This window comes from Centruroides sculpturatus, unplaced genomic scaffold, assembly GCF_000671375.1.
Source record: "Centruroides sculpturatus isolate CEXI.00-Female unplaced genomic scaffold, Cexi_2.0 scaffold1339, whole genome shotgun sequence".
In the NCBI taxonomy this organism is placed as follows: domain Eukaryota; kingdom Metazoa; phylum Arthropoda; class Arachnida; order Scorpiones; family Buthidae; genus Centruroides; species Centruroides sculpturatus.
In genome coordinates, this window is record NW_019385710.1 from 51,728 (window position 1) to 74,894 (window position 23,167).

Sequence of the window (23,167 nt, forward strand, 5' to 3'; positions counted from 1 at the left end):
TTTTTTTTTAACCCCATTCCCGATAACCCGGCATTTTCATAAACTCGGCCACCCTTCGGTCTACATTAGGCCGAGTTTTCGAGGCTCTACTGTATTAATGAAAGAGTATTTATTTTGTTAGGAATTACAATCGTATCAAACAGCGAAACATCTAAAAAAGAAATAAAGAAAGATGTCTCATTTGATAATGGCGAAGAAAAGTATGTAGATGGTGTAAGGGGTAAAGAAAATGAGGAGGAAGAACACAATTTTAAACAGGTGTCAAGTCGAATTGGTGGCATGATGGGAACTATTACAAATATGATGCCAGGAGGAATGCCAACTATGGATTCAGAACCTGTCAGTCTTTCAGGATTATTGGGTGGTTTATTAAAAGACTTGGATATTGGTAAATTTATAAATTGTACCGTACTCAAGGTAAGTTTTGTATATTTTTCTATTTTAATTCAATTTTATAAATAATCATAAATTAATATAAGATTATTTTTTTTCCTTTTTCAGCTTCAAATTAATTCANTGTGCAAATTATAGAAAAAAAACTTTTATGTAACTAAGGTTAACACTTATAAAATTCTTGTTTAGTATTAAAAATAACATTTTTTATTTTTAAATCTACAGACATTAAAAGTTAACAATGGAGTTTGGAAAATTGTTACATTATTTGCAATATTTACAACATAAATTAACCGGTTGTTGAAAATAGTTAATTTAACATTGTGTATACATGTGAACATCCATTGTATATATTAATAGCATTTACAACAAAATGAAATTGAGCATATATTAGCTTATTTGAGAGGAAAAACAAATAGAGGTGTTTTACTGAAGAAGCAGCAGAGCTGTGCTTGATTCACAACATTTAATTTTGTTTGATCTTCAGCATCGTTCAGCTCAAAGCTTTGTGTTTATAGTCTTCTAATATAGCATCAAGTACTCCAAAATTAAGGGCTTATTACACACTACATTCTTTTCCACAGTCATAATTACATACATGATAGTAACTTCCACAATGGAATATTGATTTGAATATAAATAAAACAGTATTTATACATTCCTAAAAATTTTTATAACTATAATGTATAGTTCAGAGATTAAATTATTACAATAAATAGTAAAAGATTGAAAAGAAGACAGAATGATAAGTTATTAAATAATCTATTATAAAATTTTAGTTAAATATTTCATAGTGAATATGTATAATACTTCTCAAAATAGTCATTAAGACAATTCACATGGCAATATATAATCAGCCATACTAAAATATAAAACAAGAAAAAGCATTCTTTGGAGGTTCCTTTTCAAACTAAAAAAAAATAAAACTACCGTTTACATAACTTTGAATCTTTTGGAAGAAAATACAAATACATATTCTTCATTTGTTGTACGTTAACACTGTAGTAGCGACTGGTTATTTTATTGTTTGAATTCTTCCTAAACCCACAACAGATTTTAAAATAAAATGAACAAATAAGCACAGTTAACAATATATAACATTATCTTCTAGACTCAATACTACTTTCAGCAGTTTTCTAAACTGACAATAGTGCACGCCATTTCTTTTCAATTGCAAATAAACTATTGATAGCAACTGAAAGCAGTTTCATTTTATTTAGGTGAAAATATTTTATAATAATTTTAGAATATATAACTAAGAGTTTTCTTTATCATACGAAGCTGATTACCAAAACCTATGCAGTTACATGAATTTAGTTCACTTCCTTTACTAATATCAACTGATTGCTTAATTTTGTTCAATATTTAGTTCATATTTTTATTTATGTTATACATTATATAACAACTTGTTTACGAGTTTACATTTTTAAATTAAAAAAAAACCACATAAAAGAATATATACAGTATATATAAATTTAAATATAAAGAGTTTACAACGTAAACTAAAAGGTCTCTAATTTATAATGTGTTATCTTGCTTTACAGTTTGGCATTAATCAAAATTATACNAACAAACTGAAATGAATTTCCTTTCTTGCTAGACTAATTTATTAACATCTGCACCTAATTTCAAGGGTGGGAGAAGTGCCCGGGATGGGTTCGAACGAGAGTTTACACTAATTCATTATATTAGGAGGGGGAAACGTTGTTGAGATGGGTTCGAACAATAGTTTAGACCAGATACATTCGCGAAAGTGGTCGCTTATTACAGGTGTTGTATGTTGTTTCGGACCAAAAATCAATGCCCGCGGTCGCGTTACACAGGTGGTCGTTTAATACAGGTAATTTATACGAAGACTCTATGGATAAACTATTCGGTGCCAGAAATTTTTGCCCGTTTTGACAGGTGCCCGTCGAATGCAGGTGGTCGCCTAAGCAGTTTTCACTGTATATATATATAGTCAATCCTAGAACCCCAAGGTATCAATCAACTCTTCTGTAGTAGACAGGTTCCTGCTATATACAAATTACCTACTATAGGTATCACTTGATTAATGTGATTAATAAATTTCTTGATGTTACCATGTTAAATGTCAAAATAATGTTAAACAAATACAGTGGTGACTCAGTATGCAGCCAAACAATCACCACCCACTAAAACAAATTTTTATTTTAACTTTATTTTTTTCATTTGTCCATAAAAAGTTCTCTAAAATGAAAACAAGTACTCAATTTAAAAATAAAATAAAACCTCACAGCTGCCTACATGTGTTAGACAAAACCTTACTCAATTCAGTTTGTTTTTTTCATATGTGAAAAAAACAGTATGAGAGAAACACAATCATTAGCATTTTTTTACAACCATTTCAAGTGGGTGAAGTGTTTCAACACTACATGTCCACAGCACACTAAGATTTGTTGCAAGTTCACGAGTTGTTATTCATCAATCTTTAACAATTTCTTCCCGCAATTTCTCTGCAACATCTTTTGGGGGCCTATGTGTTTTGTATCCTTTAGTTTAAAATTTCCCAAACAAAATTTTCAAAACCACATTTGACACATTCAGAGTATTTTTTACTGTTTGCATAGTGCGATATCCTTTACTAAACTTAAAAACCATGCATAATATGCCCAATCTACAGACATTTTGATTTTATTTTATTCAAATGAAATGCAATGTAAAAAAGTTTAAAATAAGCTTCAAAACAAAGTATACAATCTCACATCAGTAATTATAAATTATGAAATTTAACACATCACATATTTATGTTAAGCAAAAACAGCTGTTAATAACATTATGCAAAAACTTTGTTCAAATTCCAATAAAATTACTGTAATATAGTAGTCACATTTTGTTATTCTGTATTGCATGTGTGTATTTTTTGACATTAGGTTTATAATCAATCATTTTTCAATATTCTTTTAATTTAGTACTATTCATTTATATTTCATTTACAGTGCTATTTTGGATAGTTTGTTCTGTTTATTATTATTTTTTGTACTGAATGCATCTGTTACTGGTATTATTTGTAGCAGATAAGTATCAGTTGATGAGGTGCAAAGAGCATGAAATATATATTGTCAATAAAAGTGATGCAAATATTTCAATGTTGTAAATGGTATAAAAGTTTTGTTTTGCACTCCCAACATGTAACACAAGTTATTTTATACATTATGATTAATATATAAGAACTAGGACAACAAAAATCAAATAAAGTTGTCATTTATTTCAATTTTTATAGTTTGGCATTGTAAAAGCTAATATTTAAACAAACAGAAATCTAATGTGTGGCAGTTTGTCAATTTAATAAATCTAATGTTAAATTATTTCATTTTAATAATGATGTGTTAATACAACACATGACAAGCAAGTTGCTTAAATGATTAATGACTAGAACATGTTTGATTAGAACCAATTTTTATACACACAATTTTAAACTTTTGTTTGATAAATTTAGTAGCTAGAAATCAAAATAAATTAGACATTTATACTATGCTTTAAATGTATATTAATTTTTATATTTTAAATTGAATAAATAAAAATATTCTAAATTATTACTTTAAAATTCTTAACAGATCACAGTAGATGATATCTTGTCTACATTAAATATACAAAAGAAATGTAAATAGCAGAAATATATCAGAATTAAATTACACAAATAACTTTAGTTTAAAGTTTAAAGTATGGTTCATAATAAACACTATCTCATTTTAAATGTTACATAAGTTAAGAACTTGTGGAATATTCTACTTTCAAACAATTATTTCACATTGATTTTAAATCATTAGAACTATTACACACAAACAGTAATTGTATAAACAGTAAAAGAAGCAAATAGTAATACAAATAATGTTTCATGATAAAATAATAGATTTCATATGCAGTTTCTGTGAAGAAACCTTTAAAATTCTGTAAAATGCAAAAGATATAGGTTATAGTTAAAGTTAATCTAAACTATTAATATATTACACAGAAAAAAAAAATTAGATAGCTTAACAGAAACAGATGTTTCACACAACAGCTTAGATTATTGTTAAACTTTAAGTTTAATAATAATCTAAGTCTAAATAAATAAGTCTTGTAAACTGAATCAGGTGCATTTTCATTGTGAATAAATATCTGATGTGTATTACATTGATAAATATTTCATGAATCTGTTTCATTTTTTAAATTCATTCACCCCCTTACACCAATAACAGAGTTAACACTAAAACATTTGATATAATCACTCTTCAAAACACAAAAATTTTGCTTGTTCTTAGTATAAATATACTGTAAATTCAACTTCATGTAATTTATCTAGTATTAATTAAAATCAATAACTGTATTAATAATTTAGAATATTTTACAATAGTTCCACAAGCTGACCACCTTATAAAACATCTAATCAACATCTCTGAAATAACACATTATAAAAGTTATTCTATTTTTTTCATTAATCTGATGTAATACTAATAAATGACCAAAAATATTATTTGCCACACTTACCCATCCTATAACTAAAAAAAAAAATAGAATTTTATAACTGATATTAATAAGGCTTTGACGGATTCTTTAATATAATGTAGTACTGTACATCAATTGCTATATGATGAGGATCCCTAAAACTTCATTACACTGAGGGACAGTAGGTTGATCCAAACACATTATATATATATTAAACACATTACTGTTTGTATAGTCTGTGATATCCCATAATAAACTCATGCTGTATTATAAGCATATTAAAAAATTATTTTTCCTATCCAAAGAAATGAAAATTTGTAGAAAAATCTGCATTTACTCATAAATCTGAAGATCATTTACAATATTGTTTATGTTGAACCAATCTTACTTCAAAATTCTTTATATTATTTTTACTCAAACATTTTATTATAGATTCTTACTTTGCACTCGTCTGTCAGAAACAATATGAAAAAAATTAAATATAAATCAAATAATATGAAGTATTTATTAATTATTAATATAAAAAAAAATAAACCATACATAATTACATTGAAATTTTTATAACTTACAAGAAATTTGAAAATAGTACCTTTATTCTTTGTACAACAAATTTGATGCCACGGTAACCGTCGAAATCAGTATTTTCATAAATGTAATTAACTGCTTTTACATGCTGGGAAATCAATGATGAAATTTCTTCTCTTGCACTGCTCTCAGATGGTTCGTAAGATCTAATATGTTTCCAGAGGAAAGTATCTGTTTGTATGTATAATGTACATGTCCTTTTATCAATTAAAGGTTCTTTTTGAGATAAAAAATTTTGAGCTTCTCTTGTGTATATATAATGAGGTGTATTTTCTGCACCTGTTGATCGCTCTTTTCGATCACGCATAACTGTTTTAGTTTGCTTAAAAAAAAATTACACTCAAATTAAAAAATAAATATTTTATTACAAATAATTCAAATCAAATATTCAATTTTTACCTTTTCTTTATTTGTAAACTCCTTAGTATCAGCAGAATTGCTAACTTCTTGCATCCATTGTAAGACTTCTTCTGTTATACCACATCCACCTAAATGATTCTCCCTTTTATGTGCATGTGGATCTTTGACATCATCTGATGAATAAATGACAGAATGAAATGGTTGAGGATGTTTTACAAAATATTTATGTGCTCGTTCTACATAGAAAACTTTATCTGGAGTATGAATTTTTCCTTCAAATACACCATTTCTTATAGAACCATAAATTGAGGACTCGGGTTCATCTGATAAAAATAAAATAGATGATAATTTATTATTGAATTAAATAAAATTTAATTATTCAGTTTAACCATTACCTGACAAATGTCCACTATATAAATGAGACATATCAATATCAGAAACACCAGATGAAGTTTCTACACTGAGATCTGATGCAAAGGCAGAGGTATCTCTCTTCAATCTTAGATTGAAATGCCTTGAAAACAAAATCAAAATATTTATGTTATATTTAGAGAAGAAAAAATTACAGTAAAATCTGCTTATTGTAATCACAGACATCTTTAGCTGCTAAATTTATCAAAATTAGCATGTTCCAAAAGCATATACTTAAAACAGATGTATAAAATTTCAGTTATTGTAAATTCCGATTATAGTTAACATTATCTTTGGATAAATATGCATTCATAAGCTGCCTTTCTTTTGTGTTATTGGCCTCAACATGTGATTTATAATAATAAAACTAATAATAACTGCATATAAGCCTAACATTTAATGTTAAATGCACAGTTATTTTAATTTTCTTTGTTCACAATATAGGCTTTGTTCATTTTATTCTGGTGATGAATTCCTGGAGGAGGCAGTATAAACAAAATACATCCACATTATTATGGAATAAATATATGCTCCAGGAAAAAATCAATATTTATATTTTTAATAAACATGTTTAGTACTGGAATTTTTACTAAAACAAAATAATAACAATACAGAAATTAACCTTATCTATTTGTAGCTGAAATTGATAATGCAAATTTTATACTACCACTGTTGATTTTGTATAATAGTGCTGCTGAATGCAACTTCCGTTCTGTGGTGATGGCTATAATTGACAGTAAATCAATCAATGACAAGCTAGGCTGACGATTTATAAAATATTTGTTAAAATCTATTTTTTGTGCTTTTTTCCTCTCCTTGAGAATTTCATAAAATGGTGCTAAGGCTTCAGTTAAATTCCTCCTTGCAAAGTCAGTTTACTCCCAATCAGATCCAATTTGTAACTCTCAATCAAAGAGCTGGCATTAGTAAGAAATTATTTAAGGACATCAGAAGTTATTACCTTTACAACATTAGTTCATCATCATTTGCCTCCACCTCTCTTTCTGTGTACAAATTTCAGTAGTGTATCAAGGATTTTGTGAATATAGATGTTCAAGGCAGATTCAAAATATATCAAGACACATGAAAAATGTTGTTTTTCAGAAACTGTTACTCAATTATCTTAGAATTACCTTCGTTACATAACTTTTCACATCATTGTTTTTTTTCATTATCTTTTAAAACTGTTCAATTTTCTATTTTCCATATTTCATTTATTATTTTGAATTGTTAAATTAATTTATAAATTATAAAAATTACAGTATGATTTATGATTTATACTCCTTGTGATTTCAAAAAAGGAATAGAAGAGATATAAAATAATTACATTTCTTATTTTCACTACAAATTATTGAAATTACAGTTACTTTGAATTCACGTGTTTCTGATAAATATCAGATTAAATTTTTCTGCTTTTTTTATTTGTGTATGATTAATTTCTGCCACTGAAGTCACACGATACGCATTATTATATTTATTTTCATTTTAAAGTAAGAAAACTGATTATTCTGGTAACAACAAGTTGCTGCAGTGCTGTAAATACCACCTTGCATACACTCCTGCCAAATCTGCTAATTCTTCTATATAAGTATTTGCATATAGTATTTATAAAAAACATTCTACACATTGTCAAAAAAGTTTTTTTGAGAGTTTGAGGGAAAATTTGAAGCCAGCATTTTTGTGAATTGGCATAAAATTAGAGTCTGTACAGCAGTTTAAATTACTGGAATTTCTTACTTCTGTTATATATATGTATAATCTGTTGTGGCATTGCAAAAATCAGTGAGGAAACAACACTAGACGAATCACCATTAATTTATAATTAGCAAATTTTCAAGTTAAACAATAACTGATTTAATATGTTCTTTTAATTTTGGAATGGATAAAACTACAATTTCTACTTACTGTAATTAATGCTATCAGTCAATCACTATATTCAGTATAGGTAAAGTGATTATAAATCACTTCGTTTATATTGATTAAATAAATACAGTAGAATTCATTTTAATTTTATGAAAATATATTTCTTTCCTAAATTTTAAACTTACCTCCCATGAGCTTTAAAATTGAGATTAACTATAGAATTGTGTGTTGATCTTTTGGCACGCAGATGACTTTGATGCAGTAGTTCATTATTATATGTCAATGGCTCATAATAACTGATGTATTCACTCAATTTTTCTATATAAATTAAAAAAAAAAATTAAAAATTAATACCAAATTTTCTTATAGAAATATTATTATTATATAACTGGTATATCTTATAAAATTAGTAAGATATAACAAAATTTGCTTAGCTAATGCAAACAATAAAACAGATAAAATTACTGGTGCAAAAAATATACTGTAAGTTTTTACTGTAACAAATCAAAACTAAATTTTGGGCTATTTATATAATTTATTTAATTACATTAAAGTATTTCTTTTTAATATCTGGCACTTAATACAAACACTGCAATGTATCTGACAAACTAGAAAAAATCTTACTCTTTACAGACAAAGCAGCTTCTAGAGTTTATCTGACATCAGAATATATTAAATACAATCAAGTCTCCAGATTCATGACATGTATTCATAAATTCATGTTTTTGTGGTGGCAATCACAAAATTTTTCATAATAAAAAAAATCTTGTTTGTCGCGTTTACCTTGAGTGATGGCAAAATGCACGAATATTCAGTCTCACAATGAGAGTCATCCACGTAGGATGTCTTATGACATTTTTTTGTTGTTTGTGTCTGATGAATGCCATGGCACATGCCTTGTTATTAACTACAAAATAATATTTTGACAAAGTATTTTCATAAAATTGTTTTGTTAATTATTGTAAAACAAAACCTTTTTTACTGCTAAGTGGTTCTCAAATGCTTGGGATATGCAGACACTCATATACAGAAAACATCTAAGTATGTTTCAGCAAGAGCACAGACTTTTACAGAATTCTATATTTTCACGGAAAATATTGACAGGATTGTATAGGTAAGTTCAATATGTGCAAAAATTATAAATTGCATTTACAGAAAATGATGGCTATAACATTTTCATTCAAAGAAATAAAAGCCATAAAAGAGACAAATGTTTTATGAGCTAAAATTAATGTTAAATATTAACTGATTTAAGAATATAAAGTTGTAATAACTAAGTTATATGCCAATATCTTTAACTGGATGCATCAGAAATTGCTGCAGGTAAAAACAATAATTATAGTTAACAATATGATATTTGGACAGATAGAATAATGAGCTAGAACAATATAATTAAATAAAATATTGATAACTTAACTTTTTTAACAAATGTTTGCACACAAAAATTCAATATAAAAACTTTTTTGCAATAATAAATAGGCCAAATGTTTTAATTCCAAATTACAAATTATTTAGAGATAATATGCAAATAAGATATACTAAATTTACATGACTGTAAGATGCCACTGACTACAAGACATATTGTTAGTTTAGAACAGTGATTCTCAACTGGAGTCTGCAATCCTGTAGGAGACATATACATTTGATGTCTAAGATTTGTCATTTTCTAAATAAATAATTGTTTCTCAAAAAATGTTTTGGTAACAGTAGCCTATATGTTAATTGTACTTTATTTTAAAGGATTCGCGAGTAATCTAAAAAATCGTAAACAGACCATCACGTAAGAAATCCTAAAAAGTTTGAGTACTACTTTAAAAGTTCTATTATGAAAAGGAAAAATTTTTAAATAATGAAATTTTATCAGATTTTAAGTAATAAGTTCGGAAAGTGATTCTAAGACATAGCTTGACTTCAGTAAAACAAAAATAAGCAAAATAGAGTGCATCTTAAAATCAAAGAAGATATAAAATTTTAATTGAATCACAATTAAAAATATTTTAAAACTTTCATTTCACTAATATTTACTTCTTAATTAAGTGTCTGTTCCAAAATAATATAAACAAAATTTAAATTTATACAATAAAAATATTTATATGTGTGTATGATTTTTATTATAATATTTTCTCATTTTATTTAAATAAATTATTATTATTATTTACTACTACTATTTAAATAAAACAATTTAATTTTTATTTTTATAATTTAAAATAAAGTTAAAAACATTGAATTTTGTAGAGTAATTCAATTTAACTCAAATTCATTATTATTAATACAAATATTTTATGCAATATCAGGAACAGGTATTTTTATGATATTACAATACATAAACTTAAAGTAGCTTAGTAAGAAAACAATCTATAATTGACTCATTAAATTAGTATGTAACTTAAAGATAGATACTAAAAAATATTTTTAAAAAATCAATGTGCATCATATAGTTTAATATGATATACTATGATATATCATCAGTTGGTTGATATCACAAATCATATAACGAGAGCATTAGTTGTTAGAACTGATTATATAGATACCGTTGAAGAAATATTTTCTTGATAAACTATAGCATAGAGTATAATGTAACGAAATAAAGCAGAGAGTGATTTAAGATGGCTATTGTTCCAAGCAATTTGCTCATGATTGTTCTATCATGTCATTGCTTGAACTTTATGGGATAAAGTTAAACTACACTTTTTAGTATTTTAACCTTATTGATTCTACAATGTGAATACATTTTTATTTTAGAATATTTCTTCTATTTTTGAAAATTTTAGTTTTAAGTTATAATTAAGTACAAATTTATTTTAGTTTTAAGTTATAATTTGTTATTTTGGTAAGTTCATATGGTAATATTTTATATATTTTTCAATTAAATTTTGTAATCAACAAGATTACCTTCAAATATTCAATATCTGGTAGTCTTTCGATACTACTAACAGTTAAAAAAAAAACAAAAACAAATTAAAAATCTGTTAAGCAGCTATATTAGCTGTTTAACAGTTGTTTTGATGACTATACTCGATATTGAGTCGTCAGACCTATATTTTAAATTGTTTTTTTATTTTTTGAACAAACAGGATGTGAACTTATTTACATTGTACAGAAGAATATTAAATTTATAAAATAGATAAAGCATAATTAGAATTTCCTAATTATGCAATATATCAAGAAACAGACAAAAAAATAAAGTCTGTTTCTTTGAAAAATAATTACCGTTTAAAAAATATTTTAGAAGTAATTATATACTGAAAAAAACAGTTTAAATAATTAGAATTTCAGTTTTTGCATTTAATATTTTAATAAAAAATATATTCAGGTATAAGAATAATTTTATATGTAATTTATCTAGTTTAAATCAAAAATACTATTAATAAAAGTAATAAATGAATTACTTTTAAAGCATAAAAACATTCTGTTATTGAAAACACTGATAAATACATCTAATTTCATTCAAATCGAGATGAAATTAAGTCTGAATATTCAGAATCATTAGCAAGTTTAGAAAATTTACAAGGAACTAAATCTCATACGTATTACACCATTGAGTCACGCTTCAGAGAAAAAATTAATTGTAACATGCAATGGCAACAAGGTCAGTAACACAAATTCTTAAATTTCAAACAAAAGCTCTCATTAAGTCAAAACTTAAATTTAAATGAAATTAAAACTTTGTTAGAAATCATGTAGAAATTTTCATTTTCGAAACAAAACCTGAATTCCAATTGTTAAATTTGACATAAAATTTAAAAAAAAAAAAGAATCATTTTGCTTTATAACACTGGTTAAATACGGTAATAAAAAAAAAACTGTTTAGTTCAATGACTCATCAAAATTTCCAGTTATATCCATCCGAGTTTCATAATGTAAGTTCATTCAGGCAGAAACTCATAAGATCTCACACAATACAGTTTAATTCTTTTTTAGGATTTCTATTTTTCACACAACACAATAAGAATAAGTTTTAAAAAGTGAAAATTTTGAATTATATATATAACTATTTTTAAATATATAGAATGGAAGTGAATTAAGTTCTCACAAACTTTTAATTAATAGTATTTATATTATTTGTATATATATCCAGAGATTGCTTCTAATCAAATTAATAAAGGCAGAATTCAAAAGATGATAATTCCTGAAACAAATCCATTTTTATTATGCTATAAAAATTAAATTTATTTATAGTACAAATGTTGCGATAATACACAGTATCAAATTATCTAATGAGATCATTATTATTATAGTTTCTATTTTGAACATATGTTAATAAAACAATATACTTGCAAATATTTCATGTTTCTTTATCTAAATTTGATTTACAACAATGATTATTATAAATAAACAAAAACACACACATGCAGTTTTATACTGTGTGTGTTGTATGCATGTGAGAGATTGTTTGTGTATGTATGTGCAGTTAAAGTAAAACAACATAGAATTTGGGCAAAAATTAAAGACTGAAGAAGGAATCTTACCATATAAGTTAAAAAACCTGACTATTATACAATTAAATAAATTATAACAAAATTTTCACTCAATAATTAACTCTTAAAAACACAATTACGCTTCTCACAATTTATAGGAAAGTAACTGTTTTGCTTAATTAAACATTAAATAAATTTTGCAGTAATGTTAGCGTGAGCATGCACGTATTGTGTTAAATTGTGGCGAATTTTATGTAATTCACATTAACTAGTGCACAAATATAATTTGAAATATTTATGTCATTGTTCTATTTTTTCAGTTTACAGTACTATTTTTAGCAGCATGCAACATATAGTAAATTACAAATATAATACAGAAAATTTTTTTCTGGGGGAAAAAAATTCAATTGATGATTTTTTTTAAATAATATATATTTGAATAAAAATCACACATCCATATGACATTTAAACAATAAAAATAGTTTTATCCCAACTGAAAAGTTAATTCATATCTGTTAAATTTGTTAAATGCTTTATAAACTAAACTAATAACAAATGATAAAATTTTCCTTAAAATAAAGATTTAATTATACATTTCTTTGGCATAATTAAACTGTTATTCCCATGCAATGTGTTCATGAATAAAATATCAAAAGAATACTAAAAATTTATCACCTATCATTTTGTTTCTGTAAAACTCATTCCATAACTGATAACATTTGTTATTAGCTATTAACAGAATGTTTTTAAAATTAACAATTTTAGTTCCAAAATAGATTATTGTCTTATCTTGCCCCCCCCTTTTTTTTATAATAGAGCCCCTTTGGCAGGCTGCTAAAAAGCCTATGGATCCTCCTCCTCAGAATATTTTTAAATTCATAAAATGAAGTAGATAGGATTAGAAAAGATCAATTTTTTGAAAAACTGATTATGTAATTATTTTTCCCCATTCAAGATCATGGACTTTCTGAAACCTATCCATGGACTCAGGTTAAGAACACCTGATTTTAAATAAAAAAATGTCTTAGACATATTTATTAAGGATTTTTAAATTAAAATAAATCTAATAATAGTTATGTTTGGCAATTTTTCAAGAATTTTTTGCAGTAAATTATTTCTAGAAGATTAATTTATCCAATAATTTTGGAAAGAAAACATTTATATGATAACCTTCAAGTCAGTAAATAATTTACTGGAAATTTTTCTAATCTTGTTAGAACCTACACCTACACATCATCACTTCCACTTCCTCAAAATAAAAAAAAAATGATTACTGATTTCAAATATTTATGAGTAATAAAATTTTCCTAGATTTTTTATTAAGCATTTTCGAAGAAGAAATCAGTTTTTCAATTATTATAGTTGTCTCACTCACAGGAAAAATTTAGAATTATATATAAGTTTTTTAAGCTTCATTTATTGGAATTACAATGATAAATATTAAGTATAAAACATTTATTTGTCATTCATTATATTGTCTTTGAAACTATAGTAAAATAAATTTGTTTGAAATTACTTTTAAGTTGTTTAATAATAAACAATCTCCAAGAAAGTTTAAATTAAGAAATACATTATGGCTTCTAGAATTTTTGTTAAAGTTTTGATGATTTTATTTAATAAAACAAATAATTGTATCATTGTAAGAGACAACTAATCCATAAGGAGTTAAAAAATCATATCACAAGACACTTTTAAAGTAAATAAAAAGATAAGCAGCAGAAGCAGTAGCAGCAGCAGCAGCAGCAGCAATCTTCAACGAATAAAGTAGTTTAAATTTGCTATTAATAAAAAAACTTTTATAAAAAAAGTCTGATATATGAAAATGGAATTGTTCCACTTTCTACACCTAATACAGCTTGAAATAATTTTCTCCAAGGTTTTCCAAATTATTATTAATTTAATTCAAATTGAGAATTACGAAAATTATTAGCACATAACTCCCATTTATTGAATTTCATATAATAATTACTTAACACATTAATTTAAATATAGTTCAATAAACATTAACACACTAAGTTAAGTTTTCATTCGATAAATCTGCAATGAAAATTTAATAAGGAAAACAAATTTTTTTCATTACTTTTTTATCTTTATTTGTAGAAATTGTAAACACAACAACAAGGTTCTACATAAAAAAATTTTTTTCGATAGAAGAAAAGAATCTTAATTTAAAGATACTAAACAAATGGCTTAGTGTCAATTTGATATACATTAATTTAAAAGATTTATAGAAAAATTTTATATTAATTCATTATATTTATTTATGGAAATATATGCTAAAGATATTGTTCTATAATTTATTGACTATTTGATAAATCTGCAATTATTTTTAGTAATTTGACATTTTTCTAAAGCTAGCTGACACAGCAATTGTGCAGTGTCTTACAGTTTTATCTAAAAATTTTCTATAAATACATTTAGATTTTAAAAACATATATTATTAAAATAATAATAAAAAAATCTTATAATATCATCTAATATAATAGTATATGATATTTTTATAATATCAATTGGATCAAATTACATCTTTAGTTATGAAACTGTTTACAAATTGAAACATAACAGAGTATAGAAAAAAGAAACAAAATAAAAAAAATTTACTCTGGTTTATAATAGATGAATTAAAGAGGTAAATATATTTTATAATGGAATTAAATTAAGATTAAAATATGATTAAATAAATATGTAAATATGTTAGTTAATTAAAATTATTTATTTACATATTTAAAATTAATTATTAAATTATAATTGCATATTTATTAATAAAAGATTTATCCAAAGTTTTTTCTTCTTCTAGCAATTTTAAATTCAACTTCATGTAAACAAACAAATTTTAATAATTATATGTCTAAACAGACATTAAGTAATGAAATTAAGTAGCAAAAGTCTAACCAAGTTATAGCCCAAAAAATCTAGCGTTTACACTCTCGATTAATTCAATTATTTACATGTTTACAAATGTAATAAAACATTTCAATATTAATTAATTTTTATTGTGACGTGTGTGCAAATTATAGAAAAAAAACTTTTATGTAACTAAGGTTAACACTTATAAAATTCTTGTTTAGTATTAAAAATAACATTTTTTATTTTTAAATCTACAGACATTAAAAGTTAACAATGGAGTTTGGAAAATTGTTACATTATTTGCAATATTTACAACATAAATTAACCGGTTGTTGAAAATAGTTAATTTAACATTGTGTATACATGTGAACATCCATTGTATATATTAATAGCATTTACAACAAAATGAAATTGAGCATATATTAGCTTATTTGAGAGGAAAAACAAATAGAGGTGTTTTACTGAAGAAGCAGCAGAGCTGTGCTTGATTCACAACATTTAATTTTGTTTGATCTTCAGCATCGTTCAGCTCAAAGCTTTGTGTTTATAGTCTTCTAATATAGCATCAAGTACTCCAAAATTAAGGGCTTATTACACACTACATTCTTTTCCACAGTCATAATTACATACATGATAGTAACTTCCACAATGGAATATTGATTTGAATATAAATAAAACAGTATTTATACATTCCTAAAAATTTTTATAACTATAATGTATAGTTCAGAGATTAAATTATTACAATAAATAGTAAAAGATTGAAAAGAAGACAGAATGATAAGTTATTAAATAATCTATTATAAAATTTTAGTTAAATATTTCATAGTGAATATGTATAATACTTCTCAAAATAGTCATTAAGACAATTCACATGGCAATATATAATCAGCCATACTAAAATATAAAACAAGAAAAAGCATTCTTTGGAGGTTCCTTTTCAAACTAAAAAAAAATAAAACTACCGTNCCACTGATCCCGAAATAGTGGCGGACTTCAATGCAGCACGGATAATTGCCTCCACACCACATATTCACCAACTAAAATGGCTAGAAGAGATGGAAATTTTTAGGGCGTATGACAAATCCGAGTGTATTAATTCAAGAGAAGAGATCAGCCTTTCCATGGCGTGGCAAAACCTACTCCATAAAGAGTGATAACGAAATTATATTAAGCCTTAAAAATAAAGGATATTAGGGAACACGAGAATATTAAATAATCTTTATATCTCAATAACATGTTTTGCATAGTTCTCTTAAATTTGAACATCGACCGTCAAAATAGAACAATTTCAATTACATCACGTGACGGATTAAGCGAATGGAACGATTCAAGTTCAGAATCATTAAAACTTTTTGAAATCGCTATTCGATCCAGCTGTTATCCTGATGAAGAACCCAGAAGGGGTTATGAAAACGTTTGATTTTTGAAAGAAAAAGTGATACACATCGGTTAAAGGTTCCGTAAGTCAGATTTATTGTAGTACTCACTTAACACTGTCAACAGGTTCTTGAAAATTGTGATGTTAATCAAAGAAAACGTATAACAAAATCAATTCTACGATACGCTAATTGATATACACAAGATATAATTCAGTTAATATTATTCTAATTGCATCTTGTTTGCAACCTCCAGCATTTAGTTCCTAGAATCAATTTTATTGTTTACAAAGAAAATCCAAGGAGCAATAATTGTAAATGATAACAAATGTATCCTTCCTCAATGATGTTATAATGAAACAAAGTTAACTGAGAATTTGCTGTAATATTATTCATTTCCCTATTATTATTTTTGCATATCCAGGAAATCAAGATCTATTATAGTTGTTGCAAAAAATATATAAATTTAAATATAAAGAGTTTACAACGTAAACTAAAAGGTCTCTAATTTATAATGTGTTATCTTGCTTTACAGTTTGGCATTAATCAAAATTATACATGATGAAACAAACCTAAAACAGTACTCAAATTATACATTAATTTCACAATTTTCTTTCAAAGATTTAAAGTGAAAGGAAAATCAACTTTGAATCATTTAAAAATTTATTAGTTTGAAACAAACAGGATATTTTCAAGGGCATTTATTTCTATTGACATGTCTACAACAATCACAAAAAGTTTCAAAGCCTATAACTTTTTACATCAGCATCCGTTTAAAGTTTAAATAGTTTTGAAAGTTTAAAGAACACTTTTATCATAAAATTATCCTTTAATAAAGAAATTTATACATTTTAAGAGAATATAGTAGATAATCAAACTAAACACTCAATTTGGTACCACCATTTGTGTCTTTTCCATTCATAAAAATATAAAAGTATAGCAGATAAACAGGGATAGAGAAAGGATAAAAGTAAAGCTTGAAACTTTTAGTATTGCTATCTGCTCTATTATTAAGATTCAAACTTATACCCTACATTTTCTCACTTAATTGACATAATTTATGTTGAATATATTTTTCTTTTGAAAAATGATCCATTGTATATTTCAACTTTTAACAGATAATTACAGATTATTAAAAGACTTTGTCCTATTATGTTGTTTACTTTTAATATAGGAAGTAAACATAATTGAAAAATAAATTGCTCTTTAATTAGTATAACAATATTATAGAAAGTAATCATTTCACTTACTTGAAAGAAGTACTACAGAAAGAAGATTTTAATAGAAAAACTTTATATTTTACAGTTAAATTTTATAAAAATTTAACATTTTTATTATTTGCACTGTCAGAAATTTTATATAAATTTACTTTTGATTAACAATTTAATCTATCGTCTATTATCTAAATCAGGGCTGTCCAACTGGCGGCCCGTGGGCCGTATACAGCCCGCCAAATAATTTTTACGACCCGCAAGTACATTTTACTATGAATAAATTTATGTTACTAAATTATTATTATTAATATTAAAATTATTTTACTATGTGAAAATTTAAATCTAATTTGAATTTAAAGTAGGTACTATTTAGTTTGTGTAACTTCACTTAACCTGGCTGAATACAGCAGCAACCTTCTTGGCCCCCGAAATGTTTTGTGAAGAAAATATGGCCTGCGGGCTACAGTAAGTTGGACAGCGCTGATCTAAATGAACATTTGCAGTGTTTACAATGTGAACAAAAGGTTCTACATATCAATGTATCTATTATATTCTTACATAAAATGCCTGACAACAAAGAATTTAATATTTATATCATAAATCAATTATAAAAATTTTTTATGTTTCATCTTCATTTGCAATTCATTATTAGTAATATTTACAGGTACACAAAACAGACAAGATAAAAAGAAATGTGAACTGTTATTTGTTAATAATGCATCATTCTGTAAAGATGGGAAATAAAGATAATTACTGGTGTTTAACCTTGTTTTTTTTTTTTTACCATCTCACTTAGTCATTGTATTGTTAACCTTGAAAAATTTCATTGTAAGTTTCTGCTTGTATACTTAATACAATAAAATATAAATAATGCATAAAGATACACAACATTTAGAAATATCAATTGCACAATTAAAACCCTTGATATTTTCAAGCTTATGACGAAACATCTTTTCAGAAGTAATAATTATAAAAACAAAAATTTATATAAAATAACATCATTAGTATTTCTTATTTTGTAAATGTGGAACTTAAATGCATCCAAATGCTATAAAAATCTAATATTCTAAAAAACATTCTTTAAGATAACCTTGACCTCTTTTTAATACTCCATTATGCATTTTAATTAAAAAATTCTAATGCTTTATTGAATTTTGGAAGAAATTCCCATTACTGGACTTACAAATAGCTAAATTTAACAAATAAAACTTTGCTTATTTATTGGAAAATAGTTTGTCGAACAGAAAGTTATTTCTTCAAACAAATTGTACGAGAATAAAGCTTTGATAGGCGAATAAATTTAGTTATTTTAAGTTTTATCTTTAATTTCTTTTGAAAGTATTCCTACAATAAAATTTTATCCTCTAGACCAAACTATTTCTATAAAAACTGTTAATTAAAATCATTTTTGACTTCAAACAGTATTAGTTAGTTTGAAAGAATGTAATCCATATTGTTTACATTAATATTAAATTTATATTTATAGTACTATAAACTTCAAATAAATTATATATCATCTAAAGGTTTGTATGTTATAATTTTCAAAGTAAACTGATGATATAAAATAGAAATAAAATTGTACAGTACATATTTATTTCTAGTTAATTTTTAATTTAATTAATTTATATCTAAAATATTTCAATCTTAAACAAATATCAATTTCTCACTGAAAATTTTTACATTATAGAATTAAATAAACAGCAGATTAATATCATAACATTTTCAAAACAAATGCTGCATATCATATTTTATTGAATATGAAGCTTTTTGTTTTATACTCTACAAAAAGCATTCTCTGTTTATTTATTAAATGTTCCCCTTTCAAGTACTTTTAAATTTTAGAATTTAAAAGTACAGTAGAATCCAATAATAGAGTCAGTGGAGCAATGCTATCTCAGATTAAACAAAAAATCTTTGATAAAATGGATGGTTGCATTAAAAATTACAAGTATAAATGATTAATACAGTGTATCACTTTTAAGATATTTTTTTTTATACCTTATTGAATTTAATCACATATAACAGCAATAATATTTACACCATACCCTATATATTACACAGCTAATAGAGGGTGATTTTTAATTCACACAAAATTTTAAACTTTAATAAATTTTCAACTATATGAGATAAAAAGATAATTCAAAAAGCATATTATACAGAATTTATTCCGATTTAACGAATTAAGTTTTAAAAATGACTACCTTTTCTTGCAATAATAGTTTTTAATTGATTTTTGAACCATTCAATAGTAATAAAAGTCTTTCTTGGAATCACCATTATTTTTTTTTTATTGTGTCTATCAACCCTTCAATAGTTGTAGGAGCATTGTGATATACTCTATCTTTAAGATAAACCCAAGTGATTTCTTTTTATGGGGCTAAGTCGAGGCAATAAGGCAGTCACACCATGCCACCACCAGCATATTTTCCATAATCTAATCTGATTACAGACTTCTCAAACATGCTGTAAAGGCTTTTGAACACTTGTTTTGTGCAAAGGGGCCTTCACTATCTTACATAAACCAAGCACAATGAAATTTATGCCCAGCAAGCATTTTGAGATAAAACTTCTTTTCCAATAATTCAACATATACAGCAGAAGTAATGTTCTTTTCAAAGAAAAATGGTCAAATAACTCTGTTAGTACTGATAGCACACCAATTAGTGCACCAATTGGAGAATTGCAATGTTGGTAATGATTCTTTACAATAAGCACGTTCTAAAGGGAGCAACACCATTTTGAAAATGACTACTAACATTAATCTATCAATGACATCAAAAATGTAAACATTGTACTACAGTTGACCCCCCTATAACGTGGGTTCATATAATGTGGATTCGTATATCGCGGTGAAAAAATTGCAATCGTATTCGTATAAAGACGCTAAAAGAGACTCAAAATGCAGTAAAATGTCATTGCCGACTCCTGTCACGACAGAATTGGTCAAATCTGGACCAATAGTGAACGAGCAGCCGAACTACTTACATATTACGGCGAGTTTAGGCAGATAAGTTGAGTTTACCATTGTCTGTACAGTATATAAATTAGGTACTGTAAGTCTAATACAGTACTGTAATTTTATACATTTCTTGTGAAAAAAAACATTTCTTATTCAACTGCCATAAAAATTATATTTATATTAATGATGTCTCCGAAGTTCAACAAATTTTTCGCAGAAAAATAACTTATTAAAAAACGCACTCGCCGTTTGCTGCGCTGCTCTGCAACGAAAACAAGCTTAAGCAATGGTGCAATCGAATGGTGCACACTCAGTAAGTAATCCTACAATTTTTTTGTTTATAGCATAGTTTATATGGATTATTCCCAAAAAATTATACATATTTTGGAAATGTTGAGTCGAATTAGTCTAGAATCGATTAATTTTATGGAAGAAAATCTTTCAAACAGCCATAGTCTGTAAACTGCACACATGCTGGGCTGTGATTGGCTCATGTATTTAAGGATTCCTACAACGTGAAATTCTTATAAAGTGGAACGTATCTACCGCGTTATAGGGGGAGGATCGACTGTATATAGTACCTTAAACAACATAGAGCCTCACTTAATCAGGGCTTTCTAAACAGAATGATATATTTATAATTAATTGATACAAGTGTAAACTTGTTTAATGTTTATTTCATTTTCAAATTAAAAAAAGATGTTAAAAGGCATTTATTGGCAGTTGGCAATAGACCAATTTTTTAGTGCAGCAGCTAGAATCAAAGAGCACTGATTTTTATTGAAGAGCTTAGAAGGGTGGCAACACTATAAGGAAAAATATTTTAACGTTAATTTTCAACATATGTTCCATTTAAGTGCTAAATTCAATATTCTATTTTGTATTTACATTTTCCAGAACATTTGAATGCCCCTCATATATCTTTACAATATAAATATTTTAGTAATTAAATTATTAACTTCTACTACATTCCATTGATTCAATTCCATATAACTACAAATTTAACAATTTCAAAATAAACTATAAAATCAAGATTGAGGTAATTTTTCCCAAAAACACTTCACTGATTCTTAAATGTTAGGATGTCACATTCAGGAAATTTGGGTTAAAATATTTAGTTGTGCTAGATTTTGACCCAAAATATAAAATTTCACAGATATATGACCACTAATCCTACTAAGAATAAACACAGAAATATCAGAAATAATTTCTTTAATCCTAAAATTTGGGTTTTAAATATCAAATGAGAGAAGTTATTCAAGAGATAAATATTCTTTTTGATTGTATTATATAATTTCAGCATAGATTTCAAACGAACACATTTAAATTTATAATTTTAATGAATCTCTCCATATTTTTTAGAATATATTAGAAAATGAAAACTTTCAATTTGATTTTGTTTTCATTTCGTAATTGAATGTTGCAAGATAATTAAATAGCCTCTCCCATAAAGTTTATTCAACTTTTAATAGTTAAATGTTTTAAGTGTTTCAGTCTCCAAAATACCAACAAAACTGAACGTAGAATACATATAGTCAGTAAATTAGGACACTGCTGTTTTCAGAACTTTTATATTTTAGGATATCTTCCTTTTATAGATCAGTTTTATTCTTTAATAATAATTTTTACATCATCTAATATGTAATAGTTTATTATAATGCAATAGTCTTATCAATTCAATTATAACCATACTTTTAAATGTTACTTGTTTCCAAGTAAATACCTTATGTAATAATAAATATAGTAAATCAGTTATATGATAATACATTATAAAGAAAACTAAATTTTCCAGTTTAAAATACTGATAACAAATAAATTTAATAGCAGGCTGGCCAAAGTGGTAAAGGTATCACCTGCCATTACAGGAATCCAGGTTTCATTTTGAGTCAGTCTCAATAATTTTCATATGTGGTTTAGCCCAGAGATGCCCTATCCTTTACCAACCAGCTGTTCCTATTGCAAGTCAAGTTAAACCTACAATGAACTTGGATAAGTAAGAATCTCTTACTGCTGCAAGAAAAAAATTTTTTTAAAGCATTAAAAATTGTTACTTAAGAGGAAAAAATTATTTGTTTTGGACTAAATGATGAATTCATTGCTTACTCTAGCAACTTGTTAAAGATATGGCACCAAATCTAAATTTAACGCCTCAACTTAATGCTCATTCTTTCTAAATTACTAAGTACATGATAATCTTTGGATTCATATTTTTAAAAAATTTAAAATTTTAATTTCACAATTGATTGAACTAATTTCAAATCAAGGTCAAGACAGTCTTTCAAAGTTAGATATAAA

The 23,167-nt window shown here is 25.7% G+C and overlaps 1 protein-coding gene across 1 annotated transcript in view; it reads right to left on the minus strand.

Moving 5' to 3' along the window:
* LOC111641416 (disintegrin and metalloproteinase domain-containing protein 10-like) overlaps positions 1-23,167 on the minus strand; it is a 57,178-nt gene that overhangs the window by 20,289 nt on the left and 13,722 nt on the right. The window contains exons 2-5 of the mRNA XM_023387579.1: positions 8,244-8,376; positions 6,180-6,298; positions 5,824-6,107; positions 5,429-5,746 (exon numbers count right to left, since the gene is read on the minus strand). Of these exons, the coding sequence (XP_023243347.1) occupies positions 5,429-5,746; positions 5,824-6,107; positions 6,180-6,298; positions 8,244-8,376 (854 nt within the window). The remainder of the gene's footprint in view (positions 1-5,428; positions 5,747-5,823; positions 6,108-6,179; positions 6,299-8,243; positions 8,377-23,167) is intronic.